The sequence below is a fragment of the Mesocricetus auratus genome, unplaced genomic scaffold (genome assembly GCF_017639785.1).
Source record: "Mesocricetus auratus isolate SY011 unplaced genomic scaffold, BCM_Maur_2.0 Super-Scaffold_100026, whole genome shotgun sequence".
In the NCBI taxonomy this organism is placed as follows: Eukaryota; Metazoa; Chordata; class Mammalia; order Rodentia; family Cricetidae; genus Mesocricetus; species Mesocricetus auratus.
This window is the reverse complement of record NW_024429207.1, coordinates 15,177,337-15,197,440: the sequence shown is the minus strand read 5'-3', so window position 1 is coordinate 15,197,440 and position 20,104 is coordinate 15,177,337. Positions and strand designations below refer to the sequence as shown.

The 20,104-nt window shown below is 34.6% G+C and overlaps 1 protein-coding gene across 1 annotated transcript in view; it reads right to left on the bottom strand.

Annotated features, from left to right (window-relative positions):
• Sgcz (sarcoglycan zeta) overlaps positions 1-20,104 on the bottom strand; it is a 912,857-nt gene that overhangs the window by 135,938 nt on the left and 756,815 nt on the right. Inside the window, exon 3 of the mRNA XM_005066630.4 lies at positions 17,599-17,700. Coding sequence (XP_005066687.1) covers positions 17,599-17,700 — 102 coding nt within the window. The remainder of the gene's footprint in view (positions 1-17,598; positions 17,701-20,104) is intronic.

The following is a 20,104-nucleotide window of genomic DNA, read 5'->3' as shown; positions in this document are numbered from 1 at the left end:
ATATACCAAAAGTTGTGTTTTTACCTTGAAGTATGATCTTCTATAATAAAAGTCATAACTACTTTAATAACATTCAGACAAAAATGACGTGATAATAATAAACTTTCCCAAACTTTTTCTCACTATTTTAAAAGATGATAAATTACTTTCCTGAGCAACTCCTTCCTGATTAGTTTCATGCCAACTTGAAAGAAGATATATGTAGTGATATGCTGTGGTGATTCATTGTTTATGATCGAGTAAAGTCACTGAAGAAAAGAATGCAAAGCTAACCACAACTGTAGAAGCTGGACTGCGGAGGCACACACCTTTAATCCCAGGACTCAGAAGACAGATGCAGATGGATCTCTCTGAGCAAGGACACCCAGACCTACATGAGAGTGAATTAGTCTAAAAGAGAAACAGAGATCATTTCTTTAATCCCAGCACTAGAGAGTATTTAAGGAGTTCAGTGCAATCTCAGAGAGCAGTCTAGGATTATGAGGTTTGGTGGAGATCAGTGTAGTCTGTTGATGCAATCTGAGGTTCAGTGGATCACCCTTTCTGTCTGAGCATTATTAGAAGTAAGTACTCTCCAATGGCTGGCTGTTTTGCTTCTCTGATACTCAGGTTGAAGCCCAACATCTGTCTTTGGGCTGTTATTATTTGTGTAACAAATATAGTCATTGGGCAGATGAAATCTCAGTTAATATAATTTGTATACTATATTGGACTGTTCACAAACCTGTCTGGCATTTTATTTTTATTAACAATTGATTTGGGAGAGCTCAGATCATTGTGGTTACTCCTACTCCTGAGAAGGTAGTCCTGAGTTGTGTAATAAAACAGGCTGTATAAATCATGGAAAACAATTCAACAGGCAACATTCTTCCCTGACTCCTGTCATTAGTTCCTGTCCTACCTATTGTCCTTCAGTGATTGGAATGTGATTTGAGAGCTTTAAGATGAAAATAAACTTTTTTCCAAGAGTTTCTTTTGATTATAGTGTTTTATCACAGTAACAAAAATATCACCCCATTAAATTTCAATATATAAAGATTTTTTAACTCCAGGGCTCAATTCTTTGGTAGCTATAATAATTTAGTATTTTAGTCATAAAGTAGGTCTAATTGACAGACGCAAAGATAGAAATGAGACACTGCTTTAATTTTTCAACTTACAAAATAAAAATCTACAAAACATGGTTGTACTTTATGAGACACAAGTCGCAAATAAAGGGGAATCCAGTAAAATCTGAGACAGCATTAATGGGGAGGGAGATAAGACCTGTAGAAAACCAAAGGTCAAAGACTGAAACAAACTCCAGGTGCACACAAACTCAGCATGCCTGGAAGATAAAGTATAAGGCAGGTAACTAGGAAATATTCTGATATTGATGAAAGAAAAGGTATTTTGCATATGTTAACTGCTAATTTAGTCTATGATTGTATTTATGTCATGGAAATATGGGGTAATCTATTCTAGTGAATACTGGGGAAGACTTTTAACTCTGTATCTGGGTCAAATTCTGGTTTTATCATTTAATTGACATATGCCCACAGACAAGCTTCTTGATTATTTGGAATTCTAGTTCCTCATCTAGAAAACATAATCATGTAATCATGTTCATAATGGTAGTAACCATAAAAGACTTCTCTTCTTGAAGTTATTAAAACTATATTTAACATGTTATATGTAATGATTACCAAGTTAAGTATTAGTTTTCACTAGGATGTTACGATTGCTATTATTTTGTTATAGTAGTGCTCAAAAGAAACAGTGATAGAGAATATTAATACATAAGAAACTTATATCTTTCAAAACCTTTTTATGGTAATTTAGATTTCAAAATGCAGAGAATAGACTGATGAGCTTCATATCCCCAGAGAAGTAATCATAATAATTTGTCCAAGATTGATAGATGGCAATTACATTTTAGAAATGATTTAGAAAATACATTTAAAGTTGTCATTTTAAAGTTAAACAAAGTTGTCAGAAAGATATATTTAAGAAGATAAAATTAAATATATATGACAAATTTTACTTTGCCTATCTCTAATGAAAATGAAGGGAAAGTCCTGAGAACAAAGAACCTGGTATAGTAAGAATGGATGCACACAAATTTTATTCAAAACCCATGACTATTATATATAAAACATATTTCATCTTTTTTGCATTAGTGAGTATGATATGATTCAAAAGAAGAAATAGTTATTATTTCCATAGATAATAGCCTTAGGAATAATGAAATACATAAAATAAAACCAAAATGCTTATTACCATGTAGAGACACCAGTAATTTAGACACTCACACTCATAGTGATGTCCTCATCTGTGATACGGACATTTATTGAAAATTAAATGTATTAGAGTTGGCATAAAACTAACATTAAAATGAACTACTATATAAAATAGTTCATTATATATATATATATATATATAAATTATCATTTCAGTTTTTTCCATTGCACCCACCTTCTTCAAACTACCTCAGCCAAGGGGGTCAAGTTCATAGTCTCCAGCTGTGTATAACTATCATAATGTCTTTCTTGTACACTTCCAATAGTGACCACAAAACATAATATTACTTTCTCTAGGCTTGTTGTGGTCCTTCTTAAATCACTTAGTTGTAGAGTTTTGGTAATCGTCTATGAGATGATTTTCACCACAAGGGTGAGGCTCAGGGAAACCAAAGCTATGTGTGTTCATGTATCCCAATGAGAGGGAGACTCAGCCTGCTGTGCAGGGACCAGAGGGCAACAACAGAGAGTTTAAGAAATGTAAATGAACTGCAAGAGAAGGACATGAATTCTTCACTGAGTTTCATTGGGAGTGTGATGTCAGGACAAGAGAGCTGTTCATTTACTTAAATTACTGGAGGTTTGGGAGTAGGGAGGTAGTCCTTAGTTGAGCACAGGGAACAAGACAACTGAATTAGATAGATTTACAGGATGTGGCAGAGTGACAGAGGGTCGGAATTGACTTGTTAATTTGCATAACAGCAGATGTGAAGTTTTGTCAGTCAGAAATCTGTAACCTTCTAAAAGCCGATAGTCAGTTTTTAGGATGATCATCAGAATGGCACAGAATCACCTCATTTCCTTTCAAACTTCACTTCTAGAAAGAACCATGGGAAAGTATCATGGTGGGAGGGTGGCAAGTTTCCTAATAAAGATGCTTATATTACTACATTTTACGTTGTCAGATCAAAGTAACATGTTAATCCATTTTCAAATATTTAGGCTATTTTTGGATAAGTTTAGATAGGTTATATAAAAACTAAGTATTTAAATTAGATTTTCAGACCTTTTATTTAGAGAAGTGGTGTTTGTGACTTTTCTATTATGTCACCTTGTTAGTAAAAAGTTACTTGTATTTGGGGATGTTATAGATTTATGAACACTGGCATAGTCTTAACTAAATCTACTGTTAGATTTATTTTAATTTCTACTTAACTTCTCTCCATATAGCCTCATATCACTAATAAAATGTATTTTCTCATTTTTCTTGATTTCAATAATCTCACTTACCCCCCCTCATTGTTTCAACTACTTGGCAAAACATCAAGGTTATGTTGAAAAGCTATTAGTCACAGCTAGTGAATATCATGCTAGATGCCTTTGTCCTGACATTGTCTCCCTGGTGGATTTCACTATTTCAATCTTTAAGATTTGGATTTGAACTCAGTTAACCACTGAATGGTCACACACTTTCCATAGCATTCCATGTGCACTGGCATTAAGCTTGTTGTTTGGTGTGACTTGTCCATACTGCTGATGCCCACTGAACTCTAAAGAAGTATGTCCCATGAGCAGCTCTTGCCTCATTTTCATTTTCTCAGAATTATAGGTGCTTTCCAGAAATTTTCTGAGAACTGTTTAGGTCCTGTATTTATTTGGGACCTTCAGATACTTTTCTCTATAAGAATGCCACAAGCATTGTCATATCACTCTATTTTGTGGTTGCTGTTGATAGCTTTCCTTGTCTTCTCTGCAACATAATTTTGCTACCTTTTCCTGTGTGTGTGTGTGTGTGTGTGTGTATGTGTGTGTGTGTATGTGTGTGTCTGTGTGTTTTCCAACAATGTTCCATGACCTATCTAGTCTCAGGATCTTAGCCTTGGAATGCTGTCAAATATGGGTTTTGCCTTAAATGCCAGTTAAAAATGTAGTGTTTACTCTCACAGCATTTGTGCCATTATTCTACCAGTGTATCTTGCAGACAGTTCACTTTTTAGCTCACAGCATTTATACCAGAAAGGAATCGATGATTACTTTCTGCTTTAATTCTATGCTATTAAGGCAATTGGTCAGTAGGCATGAAGTTTCTGCATATCCAATGACATAAAGATGTGTTCAGGAATAAGATCTAGTAGGTTGTAGAGGGAAACCAATAGCTTTGGCAATAGCCCTTAATGTTCACCAGATATCCTTAGGACCTCTTTGGCCATGACTCAAAAAATGCAATCCACTCTTGATACTGGGATTTTTATTTGGTTGCCTGTGATACCTTTTTGAGGCACTCTCTACCCCATTATATAGTAATTTCATTTAGATTACTTTCATACATGTATATATTGTAGGAAATTTCTGGAGTAGCTGGTTTCAATATGGATTTCCAAAAAGGTCTTTTGTCTTAATATCCCTCTCCACATTATCTCTAGCTTCCTTTACGATTTCTCTCCCCATTTAATTCTTCTATTCTAGTTTCCCCTTTGTCTGTCTATGAAACTATACTATTTCTCCCTTTTATAAGATTGCCTACAAGATACATAACCTGTGATTACAATATGAATAAAATACACACACACACACACAAACCACTTAATATCTAATAGCCATGTGTAAGAGAATATAGGCAATATTTGTTGTTCTGGGCATCCTGGATCTGGGTTGCCCTAGTCAGGATGATTGTTTTTAGTTTCATCTATTTACTTGCAATTTCCATTTTTCTTAACAGCTGAATGTATCCATGTATCACAATTCCCTAATTTTTGCATCAGTTGGTGGGCATACATGCTATTTCCAATCTGCTTATTATGAGTAGAGCAGCAATGAACATGAATGAGCAAATATCAGTGTATGATGGTGCAGTTATATATCACAGAGTGGTATAGTTGGATATTGCAGTAGATTTCTTTTCAGATTTTTTGAGGAAATGCTACATTTGTTTTCAAAGTTGCTGTACTAGTTTGGCATTCCCATGAGCAATGAGTAAGTATACTTAGTCTCCTGCATCCACATCAACAAATGTTATCATTTGCTTTATTGATCTTGGTCATTCTGCTTTGGGTAAGAATAAATCTCAAAGTAATTTGAATTTTCATTTTTTGAAGGCTAATGATATAAAAAATGTTTCACAGTCTTTTTATGTTTCATTGTTTGAGAACTCTAACTCTTAAACTCCCCTTTTAATTGGGATATTTTTTCTTGATATTAGGTGTTCTGAATTCTATGGGTTTCTTTTGTTTCTGGGGGGTTGTTTGTTTGTGCATTTGAATTTAGAGATAGGCCTCTGTAAAACAGCCCTAGCTCTCCTGGAACTCACTTTGTACACCAGGCTGGTATTGAACCTGCCTCTGCCTCCTTGGTGTTGCTATTACAGGCATTTTTAATGGCAAGTTTTGTTTGCCAGGTACTTATGATAATATAAAAACTCATCAAGAAAACAAAAATGGTATTTAGTGAGTGTTCTAAATGATCATATACAAATGTCCATCATCCTAGAGTATATACAGATTGTTCATAAACATGTAAAATAACTATTAAACATCTGGAGTAAGCCCAGTTAAGGTACAAATAACTTCTATTTTATGCCCTTTAAAATTACCCAATAATGACCAATAATAATAATATAATAATAATAATAATAATACCTATAATGTGAAGAGCTAACAATATTGTGCAGCATCTATAACTCTTATGTATTTGAGACCATGTAAAATGAATACAGACAAATGGTATTAGATGATTTAGGTACCAGTATTTAGATTATGTTCTTTTAAATTCTACCTCCTATATATAGTAATTCCTTTCTTGAATATTTATGAATGAAAATGTCTATTCACTCAAAAGCTGTGTAACTTCATTTTCTATATCAATTTTTGTTTAAAATTCTCTGTTTAGTTATGAAAGTGTAGACCAGGAATTCAGTGGACTACATAGTAACTGAAGCAGGATCTATAATATTGATGGCTATAATAGGATTAATGAATTTCAGGAAGTACTTATGTCATATGGTTCCAGTATATATATTGGGAATGGTGTTGTAGCTGCCATATGTAAAAGTAATGGTATGTGAGTATCAGTAGAGCATAATTTACAACTAAGATCCTGTCTACATTACTTCCTTTTTCCACATAACTTCTCGATTAGTTTATTGGAATTTAAAGAAATAGGTATTTAATATAAACATCCTGCTTTGTTCTGACCCTTCAGTTCTCTGGAATAGTTTACAAATAAGAGACATTTTTTGAGCATGGTTGGATTGCTGCTTAGCCAAAATGGCTGGGCCCAAGTTAAAAGTGGGCATTCCACCAGATGCATGGCCCAGAGTAAGTTGTTTAGCCTTTTTCAGTCCCACCTTTCCTACCTTGTGTGTGAGAATAACAACAGCTAGTATGCAGCATTGCTGATAAAATACAATGGGCTTGTGTATAATAAAGTACTTTGTACACAATCTAGCAAATTGTCAACCTTAATTGATAATACTGAATTTTTTAAAAAGTGATAGGTAAAGTAAAAAAAAAAAGACAAACATGGTATGTACTCTCTCATATATGGATTTTAGATCTGGGGAGAGCCAGCCTACAATCCCACAGCCAGAGAGTCTGGAAAACAGAATCTTCATACAATGGCTGATGGTTCAGAGGCAGACCCCCACAGCTAAACACTGAGCTGAACTCAAGGAACCCAGTGACAGAGAGGGAGGGCTGCTGAGTAAAGGTGTTAAGACTGGGCTGGTTTAACCCCCAGAAACAGCTGAACTGACAAGGGTTAGCTCTTGATTCCCAGACTGATGGCTGGGGATCCAGCATGGGACTGATTAAGATCCCCTGAATGTGGTTGTTAGTGAGGAGGCCTAGGCAATCTATTGGGCCTTGGGTATTAGATCAGTATTTATCCCTGGCATACTAATGGACTTTGGGTGGCTATCCATCAATGAGAAATGCACTTTCACTCTGGACTCTTGGGGGAGGTGCCCTGGATGAAATGACAGACTATGGACACCCCCATGGGGGGCCTCACCCTCCCTAAGTATTGAGTGGTTATTGAAGGGGCTGCTGGGAGGGTGGGGTAGGAGGGGAGGGAAAGGGAGAGGGACCTGGGATTGACATGTGAAGCAACCTTTTTTCTAATTTAAATTTAAATTTAAAATAAAAATAAAAAAACATAAAAAGTGATAGGTAAGAGTACAAGTTGTTTCTTATTATCATTGAGTAGATAATTTGGAATTTAACCTCCTGGTATAAAAAAGTATAACCAGAATTAATAAAGGAAACAAACAATTTTAGTTATTTGGAGCAGAAAGCACAGATGTGAAACACATTGACAAGGAACGTGATCAGGTGAATTTGATGTTTGTGAAGACTTTCTGCTAGGCACACTTTTCAAATTGTAGTTGTTATGCTCTGGCAACAAGCAGCTCTAGAGAATCAAATGGAAGGGAATCCAAACCATGGATTTGACTAGAATTTGGGAACAGTGTTCTGCAATGGAGGAAGCTTCACATAGAGAACTCCAAGTTTTTGCAACAGTCTCAAATAGAGTCTAAATCCAAGTGCAAAGATAATTGCATGGAAACTAGTCTGGAATGGCTGTCAAGAAAGGGCGGCTGAGGAACTGTGAGCTGAGGTCACACATGACTGGGAGTTCACATTCAACTCAGAAGTTCAGAGAGAGATTATTGATCACACAAATTAGAGCTGAGTCCACTAAATGGCAAGTATTTCTGGAGGGGTACACAAACCTTAGAATCCACCCCCCCACATGAAGCCTTAACTTAGAATTTAGCAAGATCAGTGTGACTTGGCAGGAAGTCAGTTGCATGTCAAAGAGAAAGAGACAGACAGACAGAGACAGAGAGAGAGGAAGACAGAGGAAGAGAAACAAACATATTTGAAATGTATTTGAAGAAATAATAAAATACTGAATTTTTAAAATCATTGTATCCCATGTACAGATAATAATACTAAAAGCTTTAAGAAAATATAACAGAAATTTCTGGTGTCCAAGGGAAAAACAGTAAGTACTGGGTTTTAATGTAGTAAATACATAACAATAGATAACAAAAGATAATCTGTAAGAATATGGACAGTAAATGTTGGGGAAATACTTAATATGTCTCCACACTTTTAATTGTACTATATATTAAGCTGTGTAAGTTCAATTTATAATGGAATTTTGGGTAGACTACTGACATGTATGTAATGTCATATGACAACTGAAAAAAACATCGTATTTGAGCTAATATAATGTTAACTCTGGATACATGGGGGCACATTTATATTGCATATTTCTGACTCCTAGATAAAGCAAAGTATGGCTAACAGTGTGACAGGAAATCAATTAACTTACTATAAAATATAAATAAAAGTGATATAGAACCAATGAATTAAAACATTTGAAATGAGACAAATGTATCACAGGATCATATCGGCAAATGGAAGGTCAAAGAAATTATTGTTTACATTATCAAAGAAAAGTCAAGAAGATATTTTGAACTGACATAAATTAGAAGTGAAATATTAAAAAGTTAAATAACAGAATTAACCAGCCATTATGTAACATTACTTTATCACAGTATTAAGAAATCAGGGGCAGGTGGATTTCAGTGAGTTTAAGGCCAGCCTGTTCTACATTGTGACCACATCAACAGAGTTCCAGATAAACCAGTAATTCATACTAAGACTGCTTTAAAATAAAATCTCTGAAGTTGTTGAACATTGACATACATGTAGAAATGCAAAACTTGCGATCATATAAGTGGTGAAAGTTTTATAAATAATGAAAATAATTTTATGTTAAGAAGCTAATGAAGAGGAAAAGTGGGAATACAGATATCAATTATTGATTACTGGAATAATAAAACAAAAATCTAAGTTCTGAGAAAGTGGAAAAATTAGTAACAAACTATAATAATTATCAATAGTATTACAAAGGTACTTCTTAGAAAAATCACACAAAAGGTAACAAAAATCCGAAGAACAAATAGACAAATAAAACAAAAAGAAGAAGAAAACCAAGCACTAAGTATACATAAGTATACTTATGTATATAAGTATGCATTCAAATTAATATATAATTTAAAAAATATTGATAGAATTCATCTCTAACATGAAATACAGATTAATTGCTATTTATATATCTATTTATATTTATATATCTATATATGAGTGTTCATATATCTAATAGACAAAACAGCTCCAAAGTAAGTTCTTAATTTCCCTGTTTCACATTTGATATTTACTGTACAAACCAAAGCAATTGTGTCATTATATTAAAATCTCTCCTTTTTGTCATAAATATGATTTCCACTTGATCAAGTTTCACTTTCCAACCAGTCTTTTTGCTAATTGTGCTGGTGACAAGTATTCACTAAATGCTCCAAAATGAGCAGCATATGTTTATTTTTCTATAAATTTAGAATGATAACTATTGGAATGAGGATAATGTTATATTTAATTTTTTAAAACTTTACTTCACTTTACGCTAAACACAGTAGTGTAGTATTGATGTATCTTGGACTGTTACGTACTTTAATTTGCATGATGAAATAGTGCTTGCTACAAGGCACAAGGCTGAATCACAAACTTTTGATTTGAACACAGGGGTTAGAATCCAGAGCTTGAGTGGGTGCCCACAGCCAGTTATCATAATCCAGATTTTTTACTCAATAAAATACAACATTATTTGGTCTACCATTTAAACAAAACTTCATAGTAGGGCTTGGACAATGAGAATATCAAAAGACTTGTTAATGTGGAAGGGGAAATTTTTGAGCAGTCACATACTTAGACAAATAACTAAAAGCAACTATTGATTGCTGGGAGGAAGAGAATTAGCCTCTACCAGAGGTGAGCATCCTTGTTGACTCTTCAATGCAGAATGAATGGTCAGTCCGGAAACTAAGGAGACTAAACAATATATGTATGTATACATACGCATATATATTATATCATGTAAACTTATTATATTGATTGCATGTAAAATATATTGCATTTTATCTATTTACATGTATATTATATATTAAATAATATATAAATTTATCATATATATGTTTGTATGTGCCTGTGAGTAACAAATACAAAAGAAAGAGAGAATATCAACTTTAGAGTAGGGTCATAAAAGGAGTTTAAAGAAGGGCATCTGGAAAAGGCTGGAAGGAGGAAAGGAAGAGGGATGTGATATAATTCTATTTAAATTAAAAAATTGTTTTAAAAAGTCAAAAATATCCTAGTCACAATCACAAAACAAGAAACTGTAGTATCTTCTATATAAGCAGAGGCCATTAAAAAAAGGGAATGGGAACTTATTCACAAACCTAGTGGAAAACACAGGTGATTAAACCCATTCGCACAGCTAGTAGGAATCATTAAGTGATTACAAAAGAATTTGTAGTGCAACAAGGAAATGGTAAGAAGAATATCTGAGCAATGTACAGAGATTCCAGGAAATACTGAAAGACACCATACTCCCAGCTGGGAAGACACAACAATATTTAAATGTGATATGTACATGAAATCAAGTGTACCTATTATTATCTTCCCAGCAGGGATTTTTATGAAATTTGATGGATGATGATTAAATTCATTGAGAAGAAAAGTAATGTGTAATTGGCAAAATGTTTTCAATTCACTGATAACAAATAATAATTATCTTAGTTGTAAGAACCTTAAAGCTAAAATTGGGTCTTTATGACAGAATAGAGAGAAAAGAAATGAACATATTTGGTAATGAAGCATAGAAGACCAATAATGGAAATGGACTATTGAGATTATTGTATTGTGATCTATTTGTTGTTCATAAACGTAGGAGGGGAGTATGGGTAAGGTGAGGAGTCAAAGAGAGATAAGAAAGAAGACTCCTACCTAAGATTGTTCACTGAAATTTAGGAAAGTTGTAGATTTCTTTCTCCCTCACTATTTAACAAAGAAGCACAAGCAGTCACTCACAGCTGAACACTGATCCAAACTCCTGGAATCCAGTTGCAGAGAGGGAGGAGTGATGAGCAAAGGTGTTAATATCAGGCTGGAGAAAGCCACAGAAACAACTGACCTGAACAAGGGGGAGTTTATGGATCCCAGACTGATAGCTGGGAAACCAGCTTAGGACTGATCCAGACCCCCTGAATGTTGGTGTCAGTTAGGAGGTCTGATTAATCTGAAGGGCCTCTGGCAGTGGATCTGTATTTATCCCTAGTACACTAATGGATTTTGGGGGCCCATTCCATATAGAGGTATACTTTCTCAGCCTAGACACATGGGGGAGGGTCTAGGCCCTGCTCCAAATGATATAACAGACTTTGAAGATGTCCCATGGATGGCCTCACTCACCCTGGGGACCAGAAAGGGAATGGAATAGGGGGTTGGTGTAGTGCAGGGGAGGGGGGGAGCAAGAGGGAACTGGGATTGACCTGTAAAACAAATTGTTTTTAATTTAAATAAAAACTTTTTAATAATTTCAGTAGTTTGTATATCCACCAAAGGTCAAGCACAAATTACAATCTGCATGGAGAAAACAAAGTAGCAAGCAAAGTGTCCTGAGATAGTTCAACTACTTGGTCCCTGAGTGTTACACAGACTGAACTCTGGAGAGATGGACAACCAATAGGACCGATTGAGTAACTTCATCCATGTCCTGGATGAAGGGATTTGGGGACTCCTCAGAACCACAGATGATGGAGCATATCAATTTTCCTTTGTCTTCCTGCTCAGTCTCTGTAGCCCAATTTACAAACTGCACGGTAGTTGTTTTACTTCATAATTTAACCCACTGAAACACTCAAACAGTAAGTGCTAAATGACCCGTTTTAACATTTATAAGCAATATAAAATTTATCTAAGTTTTATGTAATTAATATTACCATAGAACAGAGGGATTAAAGAAAATTATAATGTCAAAAAGATGGTCTGGAAATCCCTGTGATTAAAACATCCCAGAGAGTGAGGGCAAAATTCATATGGAGAAAGTAATTTCACAGAAGAGGATATCTAGATTACAACTACTTATGGTATGAAGAAAAAAACAAAGCATTTAAATAATCAGAGAAGTTGAGATATAAGGGTGATTGCTTCCCCTGAACTAAGGATGTCAGCAAGTACAACTTGAAGCTAGTGTCTAGTAGAGCCAGAAGTATATGCACTATCAGCTGGTGGAAGGATGAGACCAGAGGATTTCTTGGAAGAATAATGATGCTTCCTCTCACAACAACCAATCACCAACCAGCAAACAACACTAAAGCCATCAAGTCACTCAAGAGTGATAATTTCCGAGAAATGGAAAAAGTGAGTTCACATACTCCTCCGACCTCCAGACACAACACTTAATCATCAACAGGAGGAAAATAGGAATTATCCTAGAGTTTATGACAATAGTCATTGGTAAAAATGACTAGACAAACATTACAAATATGAAGGAAACTCTCATCACCAATAATCCAAGAAAACACCAAAAACAACATTCGTGTAGACTAGATGTTCCAATAATTAACAGACAAGCAAGTGACTTAAAGCAAGTGTCATCAGAATGCTAGATGTCTACTGAACTGTTAACAGTAACAAAAATGCTAGTAATAGGCAGAATCAAGACTAGAGTGTTCATGTAATAAAGAATCAAAGCAGAATGTAAATATTATTTACTATGACAAAATTAAAATTATATTGCTTCAAAAGAAGTAAAGGAAGAACAGATTTGAGAAGAGGTAATCATTTCAAATTACACTGCAAGGAAGTAACAAAAGCTGTGTGACATTAATCATGAGGCTAATGTGCCCAGCTTCTTAGTCGTATCCACAGTCATTAGTTCTTAACCATACTGACAGCTTTAAAATGCTGTTACACTAAGGATATATTTGACATAGCAATTTTTCTTTCAATTGACTTTATGTTTTTTTCTGTTAAATGCCATGTTAATTTCAGTTAGCATGTGCATGTTTCACTAAACATATATTTTCTTTATAATTTTATTTTACAGAAATATTATATAACTAAGGTGAGGCTGATTAAATATTAGACTGTTGTTAATTCTGTTGTTTTCCAGTGTGAGGATATTGGAATGTTACATATTATTTGAAAACTGGATTAAACAGGTAGTACTACAAAAGTCACAGATGTCTGCCAGATTAAACATCCAGTTGCAAATAATGATAATGCTGATTATAATAATGAACTAGTTATGGAATTTCTATGTTATTTATATAAATTGATATGCATATGGAGGAAGGAATTTTAGTAGGAGAGATTTACTAGAGTACGCAAAGGAGACAGAAAGAATTTACCAAGCTACTACATAGGCTTAAGAGTCACTTTCTCTGATAGCCTTGCCTGTGTCTTCATGTATGAACCCTAGAAAGTCCCCAACACACGAAGCACAAAACTAATGGTAACCAGACACGGAGACAGAAGCACAGCATTGGATCCACATGCTTGGACATCAGAAGAACAGAGCTCTTCATCCTTTGTTCACTCAGAATTCTTAGGATCAAGACTTCATTGCTTCGTTGTCCATATACAGTAGTTAGAATTAGCTGAGGGTGGCTGCTTGGGAATAACTACTAGACTGTAATACACCATTTCTGTAGGATGAAGAAGCAATTTAAGTAAAGATCATTGACTAGGAATAACGTAAATCATATAATATTATGATTCAGATGAGTAAGGGCTCAATAAAACGACATGATACAAATTTTACTGTGTAGATTCAGTAAAAATGCAAATTATTTAACCTCATTAGTATTCTGCACACCAACTACATTAAAATGTTATTGTATTAATTTCCTGATTGTAAAATATTTTGTTCTAATATGAGACCATGTGCCTTGAAGATGTATGTGAGTATTAACAGATATCATTTTCCTTAAGTAACCCAAATTATACAGCTTTTGTGTTTTTTCTATCTGAAAAACAAAACAAAACTGTGCAGCTAACTTCACAAACCATCAACCAGCAGGAAGTGATACAGCTGGGAAACATTGCTTTGATTAATATTTTTCAAATTAAAAAATTTGCAAAATGTATTGAATCCTAAGTATGTTCAAGGTGGAATATTCACTATATGTGTTATAAAACATTTATTGTGGTCTAACTGGATAGGTTTGATTCAAATGAGTCAGATGGAAAATGTTTTTGATTATAGAAGATATTTAAAGAAAGATATCTGTAGTGGTCTGTCTGTGTGTGTGTGTGTGTGTGTGTGTGTGTGTGTGTGTGTGTGTGTGTGTATAATAGCTGGAGAGTGGTGAGGATGAGAAAAATTTTCTGGGAAATTAAATCAAAACCATGTGTTATCAGGTTGAGTAATTCAATGTGTGTTTGTAGATAGCTGTACTTTCTGTCCAGAAGGAATTGTTTTCATGTGTAGGATTAAATTCAAAAATAACTATAAAACTCACTCTATCCCAGGATTCATCTTGAAGCCCTGCTTGGCCTCAAACCCATGCAATAATCTTTCATCAGCTTGCTAAGTGCCAGGATAACAGGTTTGAGTCACTATGTCCTGCTACCAAAAAGGGATTTTAAATAATATCAGTTGGCTTGATAAAAAGAGGCATCAGGCTGAAATGAAGAGGGGAAACATCAAAAGGCAAAGTAATATAATGCTACATTTTCCAGGCTATGTTGAATCTTTTAAGGTGGCTTTTTATTTTAATAGTTTTTCTTACCTGGATACTATAGTAATTTGGCAATTTCCTATAAATCTAAATACATGAAAATGTATGAGAAGACTGATCTGGCAAGCAGGTTTAGATGGAAAGATACTTGATCTTGCACTATTTCTTGAGTTTTAGCTGCTTGGCACCACATGGTTGAATGAGGAAACTGACTCCTAAAATATGTTAAGAATTCACTGATGCACACATGTGCACGCACACACACACAAACACACACCCCAAATTACAAATAATTGCAACAAAAATTAAAAAGACATAAGGGAAGATACCTACAAGAATATATCTCAAAAATTAATTAAAATTCTGTATCTAGTATTAATAATGACTTGTGTATATCTTCTGAATCTAAGAGAGAAGCATTTAAATGCATTCCTACCTTCATTAACTTGAAAATTAGAGCTGAGGAAAATTGTGTGCCTGTATTCATCAAAGAGTGGCATAAATAAACTTAACAACCATAATAAACAACTATATGCACTCACGGGCAAGAGAATTGTAATTTTTTTTGTAGCGTATGTATAGAGAAATCTTCTAAGTAGTCTCCTTTGTAATCTGTTGTCAGTGTGGATGTCCCTTCTGGACAATGAAGTCACAGCCACCAATGCTGCAACATTGCTTCTTAATTACCAGCAGTTAAAAAATTGGAGATGCAAAGAATGGGGATACGAACAAGGACGGCAGCTCCCCATCGCTACAGCTGACTTTGCAAATGCTTGTGAAGCTGAGATCAGATACTTTAGGCAGGAAGTACAAGTGCCACTGTTTCACACATTTAGGCTACAAAGTTGGTATTCTCTGTTATCCAGAGATGGAGGTCAATTCTCACCCAGGTTTTCAGAGACCAACTTTTGTTATACTCTCCAAAATGTCCATCACAGAAAATAAATTTTCAGCTGTCTCAATGGCATAGGACTTCCCATCTTTAGGCTGTGTTCCCAGAGAGACAATGTAAATCAGCCTGGGTAAGTTTAGAGGTAAGTCACCATTGCTGCCTCTGGAATTACTAATAAGATGCATTTAAACTAAAGTGTGTGTGTGTGTGTATGTGTGAACACTCTTACCTTTTATCTAGGTTAAATATTTTTTTCTGATTTCTATAATGTGAATTTTAATTTCTTTAATTTCACTAAACTATTTAATAGTGGCCAGCTCTTGAGGTATATGTTATATGAGCGAACAGTGGAATACACAGATGTTTATAAGCATTTTGGTCCAGTTTTCATATATAAAATTAATCTCAAATATTAAATTGTCATTTTTAGAATTTAAACTTTCAAGGTCATGTGTGAACATGTGTCTATTATTTTATATCTTACTGAAATCTGTGAAGTAATATTAAACTAAATTTGTGCTTCTGAAAGTATACTCAATAATGTCTATGCAATATAGTTCATGTGTTATAAAAACTGGTGATACAACTGTCCAAAAAATTTAAAAATAAATCTTTTTCATTGTATATTGATAATAGCAGGAAAGGGACTTATCCAAATTTTACCATAGAAATCTCCTAATATATTAGCTTAGTATCACTGAGAAATTATTTTAATCTAAATATAAGTTTTATATGACACAAATTTGTGGGAATTCATAGAATTGACTCCTTTCCATTTTGACTTAATGTCAGGGAGTTTTTGTCTGCCAATGCTCCTTCAATGTCAGACAATAGTTTCTCTGGCCTAAGATATGAGTACAACAAGAAGTTTGGCATAGGGTGTGGTCCCTGCATGTCCTGCCTGACCAATGCAATACTTAACTCAGGAGATAGTTGTTTAATGCTTTGAGTATTGAGAAGGTTGGTTGTGTCTTGGTAAGGAAGTCTTTTACCTTCTCGTCCTCTTTTGATGGGGGTATAACAAGACTTAATAAAAACCATTGGGCAGTTCAGTACTCACTGGGTACCATCCATTCTATACTGTGTCTCTGTCTTTTCTTTAGTATCTTTACTTGCTATTTCTTTTTGTTTTCAGTTCTCATATTTTTAGTATTTTATAAATTTTAAAACAGTATTTTCTCATTTTACATACCAAGCTGCCATTTCAAAATCTACACTCTCCCTGTCAGGTAGGAACATGAGCTACAACTCAAATCTGTTTCTGTAACTTATTAATAATAATATTTTCCTTCTGTTTTCATAAATTCACTTTCATGGATATGTATCAAAAAACATCCAGATAGTTTGAAGATACAGTGTTGCCGCAGACCAGCTGATACCTTCAAAGTAACACTCTTAAATAAGAATGAATGATCACTAAGATCATTCATTTTTCTTTTAGCATGCTGCTACATGTGTAGCATAGCATACACTCATGTCCAAAGTATAAATGCTCTGGTATTAGTTAAATAAGGAATTTAATTTGTTTTTGTTATGTCTTGGAAATGCATTTGAATTGAAGGGGGAAAATGTATGATAACGCTGAATCAAAGTGATCCGCATATGCTTCCTGAGAAAACCTCTTCTGCAAATGCTGCCCTAGCATTTAGCTTCAAGTGACAGAAGAGGAACACAATCCAAAGGCTAAAAGCAGTAGAGAGCTTCAATTCAAATGCTCTCAGATTTGCCAATTCAAAGCTGTTTTGTTCTTAAATTGATTATTTTGGTTCCTTCAAATAAGTCTTTAGCTTAAAGAAATTAAATGCAAAGGAAGGGGATAAGGAGACTGATTCTCCCATGTCGAGGGAAAACATTTAACTCTAAATTATCTTAGAGTAAGCCAAAGCCATATCACATACCTTTCGGGAATGAATTTCTTTCACATACAATGGAAGTAGAAACTCAGATATACCTTCAAGTCGGATTCCCTTCTTGGTGACTCTCAGATTCCCCATACCATCCTACAAGCAATGAAATATAGTTCACTTTTAGGTTAATTAGAGAATGCGCATCTGGCCACAGTTTTCTTAGGGTTAAGTTGAGAAAACAGTGAGCTCAAATCTATGATGATTTAAGAAAAAATGAGATTGGATCTGCTTAAGTAAAGATCACAGCATTTCGCATGCAAAAGAGGGCACTGTTTTCATGAGAAGCTAAGAGGATGATAAAGGACCTGGTGGGTCCCCTGTCATGATTTATCAATGAATAAATACTTCCTTAATACGTTAAACTCTTCATTAGATATGGTACTTGATATCTGACTGTTGTTAAAAGTTTGCAGATGTGTAATAATATTCTTAAGAGTATAAGACTTATCTACATTTTCCAACAGTTCAATGGTATAATAATCGTAACAACTAATCAATGATTGATGTTTGAAAACCTGGTGCAACTGAAGAAAAACCATAGGAAACACATGTCCAGTCTAGCAAACAATTGTCACTGAGGAGATAAATACAGTTAAAACTAATGTTGATGACACAGAATTAAACCAGGGTTGTAGTAGTAATTTTAAGAATTGTATAGTAAGAAAATGCCTGTATAAAAATTTTTAAAAGGAATTTAAAGAGGAAATGACTGTGAAATAAGGGACAATGTCTATTTTAGTTACATTTGGTCATGTATACAATATCTACTTGGAGATATTTATAGAGAAAACATCTGGAGATTTATGTTGTCAAGGTCAAAGCAAGGGACACCATAGTTGCTGTGCTAAAGATGCTGTTCCAACATGAAGTTATGAAAGGAAAAATGTAAGAGACATTTAAACAGCTCACTGATTAGAGGTGATTTGTGTTATGTTTCAAGACAGCTTATCTGGCAGAATCTTGTACAGGGCTAAAAGCTGTTAATAACACAGGACTTCTGATAAGTATGAGATGTGTGATGAAAGAAAAATTTATAGGCTTGGTGACTAATTTCAACTGATGACATGAAAAAGAGTATTATTTATCACTTATTCCAGGCTTCACAATTGTGAGTAAAAGTTGTTATAAACTGAAAGAATAAAATTGTAGGCTAATGTCAGGAGTAGTTTTGCAGCACTTTGCAATTCATCAAGCAGTATGTCTGCAGAAAATAAGGCGGAAAGAGAAAAACCGATTAAGGCATATTTGAATCTATCGTGATAGGATAACTAGTAGGTTACATGCACAAATATGCATTTAACAGCAAGAGAAAGTGTTGAATAACAAGTTGTTCTACAGGTGTGGAAAGGTGTTTTATACATTCAGAAAAGTATTTCTTTCTGCCTGTGTGTGTTTGTAGACCGTGTGTGTGTGTGCGTGTGTGTGTGTGTGTGTGTGTGTGTGTGTGTCTGTATGTGTGTGTGTCTGGGTCTGTGTATGCATATACATGTCTGTGGGAAATGTACGTAGGCATTGTGTACATGTGTCCGTATGAGTGTGGAGGCTGAGATTGACATTTGTCTTCTTCTATAACACATTTTATTTATTGAGGAAGGGTTTCACTTCTTGATGAAACTAGAGATCACAGAATTTGGCTAGACTAGAATTTGCCTCAGGACCCCCTGTATCTGTTCCCAGAGTGCTGGGGTTACAGTTGTGCATCATGCACACCTGGGTTTTACATAGATTCTGGGCATCCAAACACTTGGCACATCACATATCCACTAAGCCTTCTCCTCATTCCCCAGAGAAGCTTTAATCATTATAAAAGAATTATCAAGAGAACATGGTAAGCTCAACTTCTACCTTCTACCTTGCAGAATTGAATGACATAGTATAACATGGTGATTTTAGCAACAGTATGTAACTGCTATGAAACACAGAGTGAGGAAGAATAAATCAGAGACCATTGAAAAGGGGAAAGGGAAAGGAGAGAGGTGGGGAGTGTTTTATGAAGTTGTAAAGTTCAATATTCCCAGGGGAGGAGATACAGTCTGCCAATGAATTAAACTAGGACTTGCTAGGAAGGAATCTACTAAACTAAGATAAGCGTAGAAATCGAGTTGGCCCTCAGATGCCTAGTATGTAAACCAATTAAAATTACATAACTGTATATGACAATTCAATCAGCAAGGAAAAATTTTTATGATGACCAAACAAGTATGTTTGGTGTATACTTATGTTTTAGCTTAGACAAGAGACATTTTACATTTAAAAAAGAAAGTCATAAGTATGTGGTATTCATAAGTGTGGAAAAGTAATGTTTGAGAGAGTCTATTTCCCCTTAATTAAAAAAAAATGGCATTTGTTTTCTCTTCAAAGGGCAAAAACAACATCACAGAAGGGCTGTAAGGTGAGCAAAAAAGCAAACACAGTGAGTGGAGATTTAAAAGTAGTCATATAAATCCAGTGACAGAGAGGGAGGACTGATGACCAAAGGGATTAAGACTGGGCAGGT